This window comes from Artemia franciscana, chromosome 8 (assembly GCF_032884065.1).
Source record: "Artemia franciscana chromosome 8, ASM3288406v1, whole genome shotgun sequence".
NCBI classification, from domain to species: domain Eukaryota; kingdom Metazoa; phylum Arthropoda; class Branchiopoda; order Anostraca; family Artemiidae; genus Artemia; species Artemia franciscana.
In genome coordinates, this window is record NC_088870.1 from 8784839 (window position 1) to 8796660 (window position 11822).

The 11822-nt window shown below is 35.2% G+C and overlaps 1 protein-coding gene across 3 annotated transcripts in view; it reads right to left on the reverse strand.

Annotated features, from left to right (window-relative positions):
• LOC136029944 (homeobox protein OTX2-like) overlaps window positions 1-9315 on the reverse strand; it is a 44088-nt gene extending 34773 nt beyond the window's left edge. Inside the window, exon 1 of one of the 3 annotated variants that reach the window (XM_065708487.1) lies at window positions 9161-9315. Coding sequence is in view for 1 of the 3 variants with exons in the window: in XM_065708486.1 (XP_065564558.1) it covers window positions 2856-2937 (82 nt within the window). In the remaining 2 variants the exon portion in view is untranslated. Of the gene's footprint in view, window positions 1-2855; window positions 3105-8880; window positions 9018-9160 lie in introns of those variants that run through there. The other 2 variants (XM_065708488.1, XM_065708486.1) reach the window with 2 other exon arrangements.
• Between the last annotated feature and the right edge of the window lie 2507 nt (window positions 9316-11822).

An 11822-nucleotide genomic window follows, 5' to 3' on the forward strand; every position in this document is an offset into this window, starting at 1 on the left:
CCGCGGGGCTATGAGGTCTGATCAAGGTTATGGACCCGGTGGTGCGGTGAGTTGTTAGTAGTAGTAGTAGTAGTAATTTTGGAACTAGGAAAAGAACACCCGTCATCAAGACGTTTTCAAAAACCAAAGCACCTATTGATAAAACAATAGAAACAAACAAATTTGAGCATAGCAGCCAATCCTTAATTTTTTTTTTTCTTTACGCTAAGGAAGTTTTATGTGATTTAGCTATCCAAGTATACTTGACAAATTTTATATATATATATATATATATATATATATATATATATATATATATATATATATATATATATATATATATATATATATATATATATATATATATATATATATATATATATATATATATATATATATATATATATATATATATATATTACTATTACCATTAAATTACGGAAAATACGAGCTGAAGTTAGTACATTTGTCCAAAGAAAGGCATAAACAGACAAGTTGGTAAGTAAGAATTTATTGTGGGGATGGGGAGAGAGGTCAAAAATTTAGAGGAAGGGAAACCTCCATGTTTCGTGTTGCTCCATACAGAACAAGGATTCGTGCAGTCTCATAGAACCAAAAGTGGAAATTAACATAGCAGGTTTCTCTGAGAAGGAATACAAAAGATAAGACAGAGCCCAAAACAAACACGTGCAGGATTTTTTTAGCGGGGGAAGGGACAATCACACCAAAAAATTCTATTTAATAATTTGAAAAAGAAGCGTCTGGAAATCCAAACAATTTTAGTATTTTGCTGGGAAAGACCTCAGATGCTGAGGCCTTGTCCTATGCCAACAAAGCCTCAAGGTATATTAAAAATATTGAATATATGAACTGTATCCTACGCCTTATCCAATTTTCAAACACTTGGTATAAGAAGAAAACAATTCAAAGGAGCAAGGATTATTCATAGACAGTGACAAGTTAACTAAAATTTACGAAGATAGCACTTTATGGATTCTTCTTAAGTAAACAATATAATAACAAATTCTTACTTGATTACATACCAGCCCTCCCAATTTTACTAACTTCATCCCAGCCCCCCTAAATCCTAAGTAGCCTATAGCCTCGGTCTATATCTAAAATTTTTGCTGATTTCTGTGGCTGGCTTATATTATTTTTATTTTTTTGTATTCACTTGTCATCGGAAATTTGGTCTGTTTCTTATGCATTTAGATGGGGTTATTTATACTTTTAAATCAATTAGCTTCTCGGGATTTTAAATTGATTGGATATTGTCCTCTTTGGGGTAGAAATAAATTAGTGGAAGAGATTGCATAGTTAGATTATGGTACTTATATCATTAGATTCATTAGTTCTATATTTGCCAAGCCATACTTTTAACCAAATTAATTTTGCTATAATTAATAAATTTTAATTTTAATAACCATAATTATATAACATTATAAATAAATAATATAAAGTTATTATAATTAATAAATAATTTACTATATCAATTAGCAAGTAGTATTTTAAACTTCTTCCAAAATTTCCCTTATAAATGTATTGCAGTCATTTCAAAGTTGCTTACAGTTCTAGTTGGAAAACTTTTATTTAGAGTAATGTCATAAAATGATAAATTCTACAGTAATAAAATGGATCTTGGAACACTTTAGACCTTGGGTCCAAATGGGGCAATGTTTCTTATGCATTTTGCTATGCGTCACTCTCGTTTCAACCCGCGTAACCGTAAATTGAATCAACGCTGAGAAAATCGAAAAATGGAAAAACATATGGGAAATATATAATTCAGGCTACATATTTCCACATAAGGAGGGGGAGTAACGTACAGTGGAAGCGCCTTCAAATGTGTTAACTAGCGTTTTTTTGCATATTATGCAGCAAGAATTGTTTTCTTAATATGTTTTATTGTTAAATTTAGGCTAATACCCCTCATTCTTCTAAATTAATGGACTCATTTGATATTTACTAATGTAATTTTTTTAGTTTGAATTTTAATCTGAGTTCAGGAGTTTTTGTGAAAAATTGTGTGGTTTTATTTAGCTATTTTTTCTGAGGACGGCTATTGGGTGCAGAGCCTAGCCTTATAAACTTATGTAGCCACATACTGTTTTTCAATTTGAAGTGGATTTTTCAGGGCTAATTTATTCCAAAGTCACACCTTCAGCGTAGTCATGCTGAAAAAAGGGTAAATTCTTCGTTGTTCATATTATTGACTTACGAATAAAGTGAACATACCACTCGATGCCTTTTTCTAGCTTCTTTACGAATATAATAATTGCTTCTATCGCAAATTCAAATTTAAGCCCTTTTTGAGCTCTTGAAAATGACCAAACTATTTCTAGTTTTTGGATATAAAAAGGTCTTAAAATAGCATAGCCTAACCTAACCATTCAACTCTTTCTTCCGTCGGCTTTCGTATTTTATCGAAAACGCAGTCAATAATATGAACAGCGAAAAATTTACTCTTTTTTTCAGCATGACTACGCTGAAGGTCTGACTTTGGAATAGATTAGCTCTGAAAAATTTCACTTCAAGTTGAAAAACAGTATGTGACTACCTTCATGATTCACCCAATAGCAAACATATACCTTATCTGATAATACTGATTGACATCTCTTTGATGCTATAGAAAAAAAAAGGATTTGAAGTCACGGGATTGGCCTTGATACTAAGATTTTGGTCATAATTTTTGCTGTAAAAAAAGCAAAAAAACTGGTTTTTGTTTCAGATGGGAAAAATTTAAGTAAAACACTATTTGGACCCCGTTTTCAGACAAATATTCTTTTTACATCAATGCATTTTTGGCATTGAAGGGATGGCAACCCTTGTATTAATCCCGAAACAAATTTTGAAGAACAAAATATTCAAACAAGTACCTGAATGTTCTAAAACTAATGAATTGTTTTTATCCATTCTTTCACGGTAATTTTGGGCTCTCACAGATTTCACGCGCCCCATCTCGCATAAATCAAACTCATCCAAAAATCACAAACTCCAATTTTTCGTAGTATATCTGTTCTTTATTAATGAATTCACAAAATATAACTATTTCTAAATTGCTTGTTAAAAGGTATAGCCTGTTTGGAATGAAGCTAATAGCTCATTTCAGACTAACACTGCCGAAGGCTTCTTGAAAACAACTGCTAAAGTAATTTTATAGCTTATATTGTGCAGTGAAACGCAGGAGAAAAATAAGGATTAAGGGACTTATAACTAAATAATTACTACACACCAAACTAAAAATATAATTATGGTTAAGCTTTTGATGAAACACTTACAGGTACTCACGTATTATAGCGACTACACTCAAGAAATGTAGTTAGGTTAACTATAATGAAGTAGACCAAAAGATAATGACAGTATAACATTTTAGTAACAAAATTATGGAAACTACAACAGAGAAATATGGAAAGCACACCGTCCAGAACGCATTATACAAAACCTAACCAACTCTAAGTATTAAATATTTAATTGAAAATGTAAAATATTTTTAAATAGTAAATTTTAAAATATATATTATTAAATATTTAATTGAAATATACCTGAATAGTAGTTTATCTCACTCAGGCTAAGCTAATTATCTCCGAGTGCACAAAGAGAAACCGGTTTTACAACCGATCAAAAACAACAATGTGGTTGATATAATTCGTAAGTACCAAAAACAAAAACGGTCCCAATTTCATTTTAGACACTTATTTTAACCTTATGACTTTACATAAGCAATATGACAGCAGAAGAACATTCGGTCAATAGAAATTATAGCCAATTTGAGAATACTTACATCAACTGAAAATAAAAGTAATTAAGGATTTAGGTCTATTTAAATCTTTTATAACAAGCCACCAAAATTCGGCATCAGATGAATTGAAATTTATTTCAACAAGGGGAACCAGTGTGTCTACACATACTGCTTTGGATATTTCATGGGGATGGGGATATAACATCTCATCTGGCATTCAGTCTCTTGAATAAAATCGAATGCATAGCTTTTAATCTATTATTACATTATATGTATTATGTTATAAGGAAGCATGGTTTTGACTGCCTGATAAAACTACAGTTCCCATTTCAAACAGTTCGTGGTAACGAACTGTAGTAAGGAGCGACCCGGCTCAATAGTAACCGAAACTCTAAAAAATGGAATTTTGATACCAATAATTACATCAAAAGAATCGTATTTTAATGATGATTTTAAATATATAAGTTTCATCAAGATCAGTTATACCCATCAAAAGTTACGAGCCTGAGAAAATTGCCTCATTTTAGAAAATAGGGGGACACCCCCCTAAAAGTCACACAATCTTAACAAAAATCACAACATCAGAGTCAGCGTATCAGAGAACCTGATTGTCGAAATTTCAAGCTCCTATCTACAAAAATGTGGAATTTTGCATTTTTTGCGAGAAGACAGATCACGGATGCGTGTTTATTTGTTTTCTTGTTTTTTTTTTTTTTTTTCCCAGGGGTAATCGTATCGACTGAGTAGTCCTAAAATGTCGTGAGAGGCCCCATTCTAACGGAAATTAAAATTCTAGTGCCCTTTTTAAATCACCAAAAAATTGGAGGGCACCTAGGCCCCCTCCCACGCTCATTTTTTCCAAAAGTCAGCGGATCAAAATTCTGAGATAGCCATTTTATTCACAATAGTCGAAAAACCTAATAACTATGTCTTTAGGGGCGACTTACTCCCCCGTGGAAGGGACTGCAAGTTACAAACTTTGACATGTGTTTGCATATAGTAATGGTTACTAGGAACTATACAGTCGTTTTCAGGGGGATTTTTTTGGTTTAGGGGGAGAGTTGAGGGGGGTTACGTGGGAGGATATTTCCATGGAGAGACTTCTCATGGGGGAAGAGAATTTCAATGAAGGGGGCGCAGGATTTTCTAGAATTATTTGAAAAAACAATGAAAAAATAAATATGAAAAGTTTTTCCTACTGAAAGTAAGGAGCAGCATTAAAACTTAAAACGAACTAAATTATTACGCATATGAGGGGTTTACCTCCTCGTTAAAGCTCACTCTTTACGCTAAAGTATTTTTAGTAATTTCAACTATTTATTCTACGGACTTTGTGATTCAGAGGTCATTCTTAAGGGTAACTCTTAATTCTTGAGGAAATTAATATGCAAATTTCGTTTTAATTATTTATGTACGGAGAGCCAAGATCAAAACATGCATTAATTCAAAAACGTCCAGAAATTAAATAGAAAAAACAAGTTTTTTTTAAATGAAAGTAAGGAGCAACATTAAAACGAACAGAAATTACTCCTTATATGAAAGGGGCTTTTCCTCCTCAACGCCCCGCTCTTTACGCTAAAGTTTCTTACTGTTTTAAAAATGGAGTTAAGAGAAAGAGTCAAACAGAAAGAGAAAATATTTTTTTTTAACTTGAAGAAATGAAGATTTATTTCTTTGCTTCTCAGATTTCCTTTTCAAGTTAAAATCTGTACCGATTTGATTTTTTATTTTATTTTATTTCGTTTTTACTAAATAACTTTCTGACTGACAATAGGTATTTCAAAATGGGCTTTCTCGCTGAGTGGTTATCGCACTAGACTTGAAATCCTGAAGACATGGGGTTCGAGCAGGGGTGTAATTTGCTACGGGGCAAGGGGAAACTGCAACTCCCAAACCTCGTCTCCCAGCTGAAATTTAGTTCTGTTTAAAAACCTTGTTGAAACTAAGATAAGCCTGCATAATTCAAGCATCCACAGAAACGGATCAGTTTCCTTCAGCATATCTTTACCTTTATGGTGCTATATGACTCATTTTTCAGTTTAACTGTCATTCTCACTTGATTGTCATTTAGCAAAGTGCTTGGCACGCTGGGTTGAGAATTTTTTGCTCAACGGGCACGGGCTGGATCCCTGGCGTGGCCAGCTATTTGGTTTGGGAAGGGGGTCAGTGGCGTGACTCTCTAAGCTCAGCCAGAGTAAACCCAGCTCTAATGGGTACCTGGAGAAATCTGGGTAAGATAAGCAGGAAGAATGTGCGAAAGCACAAGATAGCTGGCCCTCAACCCCCCATTGCACTTTCTGGCTGAAGGGCTACGAAACGGAGATCAACATCGCCATTTTGGACCATAAGGGTCTAGTGCCGTCTTACTTACTTTAATTACTTCAATTGATTTAGGAAAATTTGCCCCCACTTTGTCCCCTCATACGATTTTGACAAAATTATGCCATTAGGTTCGAGTCTTGGTCTTGCTGGTTATTTGGTTTGGAACGGGGGTCAATGGCGAGACTCTGTAAGCTCATTCAGTCAGAGTCGACCCAGCTCTAAGGGGGTACCTGGGGGAAAACAAGGGAAGCTTCGGATGATTTGCCCCCAACCGTGCATTGCACTCTCAGCCGAAGGCAGGAAATCAGGAGATCACTACCTGCGCAACACAGACCATTGATTAGTCCATGTAAATACTTATCCGTGGTCGTAAATACAGAGGTCGGAGTCCTTGCGTCGCTGGTTATTTGGTTTTGAACGGGGGTCAATGGTGTGAGTCTGCAAGTTCAACTGGAGTCGACCCAACTCCAATTGGTATCTGGAGAATTATGGGGAAAAACACGGGAAGCGTCCGACGCTTTGCCTCCCAACCATGCATTGCACTCCCGACCGAATGTAGAAAATCAGGAGATGGGTACCTACGCTACGCAGACCATTAATCAACATGCGAAGAAGTTTGTTTAACTCTCGCTTCTAAAACTATCAAGGGGAACTCATTTGCCCCTTTTGTGTATAACATAAGGAATGATGAATAAGAGGCAGAGGATCAGAGGCACGAAGAAAGGGCCAGAGGGATAGGTTCTTTTACAGCTTGTGAATTTAGTGAGTCATACTACTGTTATATTGTTGCGCCTTTGTCATGTTACTGCCCAAAGCATTAAAAATAGGACTCAAAATTCAAGCAACATCCAGGGGCGATAGGAACTAAAATTTGCAACCATCCCAGAAATCTCCTTGGATTGGTACGCTTTCACATCAATCAATACTTCATTTCTAACAAAGTTTCACAACAGAAAATTTTGCCAAGAAGACTAACATTTCTCGTAACTACAGAAAATTAGCAATGTAAGGAAATATTGTTAAATTTGCAGAAGCAAGATGCATTGGTGAGTACCCCCCCCCTCTCTGAGATGTTTTTGCTAGCATGCACCACAGAAGAATTTGCTGCTGTTTTTTATCATGCGGCCAAGGCTGCATTCAGGGGGAGGGGAGTTTGGGCTTTTCACCCTCCCCCTAAAAAACACAAATTGTTGTTTGACTCGTAAAAAATGCAAAAATGCATTTAGAAAAGTTTGCTATGCATTTTTAATTATTTTTTTTGTAATGGATGCTTAGCATGTAAACTTAGTATATAGAAAATTAGCATCTGTAAGGAAACATTGTTAAATTTGTAGACATAAGATGCACTGGTGACCCCCTCCCCTACTCTCTGAGATGTTTTTGCTAGCTTGCACCATAGAAGAATTTTCTGCTTCTTTTTTGTCATGCAGCCAAGACTGAATCTGGGGCGAGAGGGTTAGGGGGTTTTCACTCCCCTCTCCAAAAAATGCTATCCGACTCGTAAAAAAGCAAAAATGCATATATATAAGTTTCTTATGCATTTTTTAAATTTTGTTCTAAGTTTCAAATCTAGACTCTCCAATGTTCATAAAAAGGCACACGGCACGGTGGCAATAAATCCAGATACACAATGATCTTAGTCGTTTTGCTGAACTAAGCGCTAAATGAGGTTAAAAACAACTCAGGGACTATATTAAAGGTAGAAGTGGGAGTAAGGAGCCAGATTAAGAAACAACATTGAGAGACAATTCGGAATGGTGCAGTTCCACTCTATCCGTAATTCTTTTTTAGCAATTTTTTTTTCCATCACACATTTTGAAGAGCTACCACTGAACATTGACGTAAAGAAATCAATTGTCAGAGGGTGGTAGATCGGTCATATGGCACCCCTTCAGACAACAAACATAAAAAATTGCAAATTGATGTTGTATTTTTAGCAATATAACTCACTAAAAGAAGAAAAAAAAACATTAACATCCCCTGAATAGCGTTTGGAGGTTTGCCGCGTGGAAAATATTTCGGCAGATCTCCAAGAACGGAACATTTTTGTTTCCAGTACGGATATACAGTTGGTTATGCAGATAATAATGCGTAATGCGCTTGCGCAAAACAAGCTTGCTAATCCTAAGCCGACAAAACAACAAAGTTCTGTCAAAAATAAGTGACCTATTGTTTGTTTCTAGTCATAATCCAAATGCGCCAAATTCACGGTGTACCGTACTTAATCTTTAATCATATAATCCAGCATCTATGTTCTTATAGTATCTATATCCAGTATAATCTATATTCTAAATTTATCTACTGTTTTATATTCAGTTCATTTTTATGCCATCCAGCTTTTTATATTCATTGGCCTACAACTAAATCCTTATAGCAAATAAACTTTGTCGGCGATAAGTAGAGACTCGCAAAATAATTTAAAGTCAAGCATATCACCCACATAAACCGTTATCAGCCACATAAATTGTACCCCTCACTTTCAAAAAGGAAAATAGGCCAACATTCATTTTACAGCAGGGTGTGGAAGCCATGGAATGACCTTCCACCTAAAACATTTCTAACAGATGACATAAATAAATTCAAAACAAGACTAGCAGAAACAAATTTTCAAAGTAAATCATTTTTAAATAATTTATAGTATTATTTGTCAGTGTTTGTTGTAGTCGTTATTTTCATCGATTTATATGTGTGTACTATGTTGTCTGTTGTATTATGCATTATGTTGTGTATTATGTTGTCATAACTTCTATTGATTATATTTATTGCGACAAGCTTGAAAGCTTACCGTATTTGGTATTAATAAATAATAAATAAATAACTCATAGAAAGCATTTTCGTACCAATACAGACTTTTATGATACATCCTATAAACACCAGTTTGTTATTTGAAATCCATTGGCATTAGTATCAATTTAAGTCCCACTTAAAGTCATCTAAAATAAAGCACGTAATGTAAAGAACTTATTCTGTTCTCGGCCAACATCAACACTTCCCCAGCAATAGTCTGAACCAATAAGTTTTTTATAGTTATATCAGATCCGCAGAATTTACGATATACTTTTTATGTTCATCTTGCTGTAACTAATTACTAAAAGTATAAACTCAAATTAATGTTCTCACCTCACGAGTAATAAAAGTAGGATTATCCAAGTTGTAAAGCGGCTTAAACGGTCCTTACCAAGACACAACTAAGTAAAAACCAGAACAAACACGGGATTAGTAAGGCTCGGAATTGTACCCAAGTTCTGATCCGATCTGACTTTACTGATCTTCAGGTTTGGTTCATGGCATTTGCGCATTGCAATTGGTTGTGGATAGCAGATATTTATGAGCCTCTTTCTGATTGGTTGAAAATGTTTCACCAATGGTAAATGTTCCTCAACTTCTTGCAGAGACAGCGCAGATTTTAAATTGACTCTGGTTATTAAGAGCTATTAAAGCGAAGTTGAGAGACAAAATAGGAAATTGAAAATGTTTCAAAGCCATTAGGAAGCTAACTACCAGAGCAGACTGCAAAAGAGCCTTCTAATAGGTGAACGAACACGGATGCGTGTTTATTTGTTTTTTTTTTCCAGGGGTAATCGTATCGACTGAGTAGTCCTAAAATGTCGTGAGAGGCCTCATTCTAACGGAAATTAAAATTCTAGTGCCCTTTTTAAATCACCAAAAAATTGGACGGCACCTAGGCCCCCTCCCACGCTCATTTTTTCCAAAAGTCAGCGGATCAAAATTCTGAGATAGCCATTTTATTCACAATAGTCGAAAAACCTAATAACTATGTCTTTAGGGGCGACTTACTCCCCCGTGGAAGAGGCTGCAAGTTACAAACTTTGACCTGTGTTTGCATATAGTAATGGTTACTAGGAACTATACAGTCCTAGATAGATAGAATTATAAGATAGAAGGGTTTTATTGGAATTTGAACTAAGCCAACTCATGATATTATGGATATGTTTAGAAGTAGCAAAATTGTAACACAACTTTTGCTCCTGGGGGATCCAAAAATGCAGCCCCTCAGAAGAGGTGGTCTAAGGGCGGGGCAGAGAAAATACAATAGGTAGTACAATTTACAGTAAGTATAAGCAAATTGGGTCCGAAATTTTCTTATTCCATATCTTCATTACCATTACTGAAAACAGAATTAGGCTAAGTAGGCCGAAATCAAAGGTGGACCAGGAGCAAAATATTGAGGGACCCAATATGAAAAGGGTACCAATGAGCAAGATCTTTGGTGGGACCCAATGTGACAATTATTGACCGAACTGACAAATTTATTCTAAGAAAGAGTGAAAAGAAGAAAAAAACAGGAAAAGAGGGTGCAAGAAAATCTCAGAGTGGGTCCAAGCCCCCCCCGGCCTCCCTAGATCCTCCGGTGGCCATAGTTAATTATTTTTCGAAAACGAAGAATTAGGACCAATGAATAGGGAAGAGATAATTAATAATCTCGCAGAGACTAAAGTAAGGAAAGTCTGATTTAATTGAAGGATAAATTTTGTTAACAAACGAAAGCTTTGTCAAAACTTGGCTTAAAAACTTTTGAGAGACAGGGGTGAATAGGCACTAATCAAGATTTTGCCCCGGGGGCAACAGAGGCCAGAACGGTCGCTCCCTTTTGGCGTTTTAGATTGGTTTGTGAATGTTCAATCATTAGTGTATTTTTTGTATTTTTCTGATACTGTGATGTCACTTTCTATGTTCAGTAAAAGCTATTAAAGTAAAATTAAAAAAAATTAAGCTAACAACTGAAAAGAATGCAAAACAATCTTTCTAACTGGTAGATGTATCCTCCAGACGAATGAGTGTTATCGGCAGTTGAACTAATTTAAATTTTGATGCTGTCAAGATTTTTAGTAAATTTTTATAAGGACTGTTCCTTCGACGATGGAACAAAAGTAGCTGCACATTGGTGAGCAACTGCTTTTTCATTTGTGGATTTCTCTCCAATTTTTGGGCGACTTTCTATAGACAATAAGAGTTACTCGAGTAAAATTTAAAAACCACCCGGGGAACTATAAATGTCTCATAGTTACTAGAGAGATAGCTACTAATTTTCAGCACATCAATAATCTCTTCCAATTGGTAAATATATCTCAAAGATGGACTGGTTTTTCTGAAATTGGACCTAAGCTGAATTTTAATGCCACCATAAAGTTAGTAAAACAATTAGGTTAAATGACTAATTAGTTCTCAATTAGTTGACTCTTATAATAGCTGGTAGAAAACGGTGTGGATTCATGAAGTTTTAGGATGCGGCAAAATTTTCTTTTTAAAAATCTAGGAGAGGGGGGGGGACACATTTTTCATTTTTATCAATAATAAAATACCAGGAAAAAATATCTTCAATGAAAATGCCCAAAGAAAGGGGCATTTTTTCAAAATCTCGGGGGGGGGGGGCAAAAGAATCTAGGAGCGGGAGCAAATTGGTTGCATAATTAAAAGGACAGATATGCCATTTTGGTCGAAAATTATTTATGTATGTGTCATGGGTAAATTCAGAGGGAGGAATTGAATGGTGCAGTCAAAAATTGTCCTATCTTGTACCGATACGAAGATAAAAAGAGTTATACGCTAATCCTGACGGAAGACGATCATTTTTATGGAGCTATAGCATGGGAGCCTAGGGTTTGTCTCCTTTTTTGTCAACAAAAATAAAGACATGCACCAAACAATAGATTAGTAATGAGTTCGCTCAGTTTGACACAAGAGAATATCTTATCAATTGGAAAGAGAAGACATACACCATAAATGGAATAGTTCTGAATTCGCTAGGACTATTTAATTT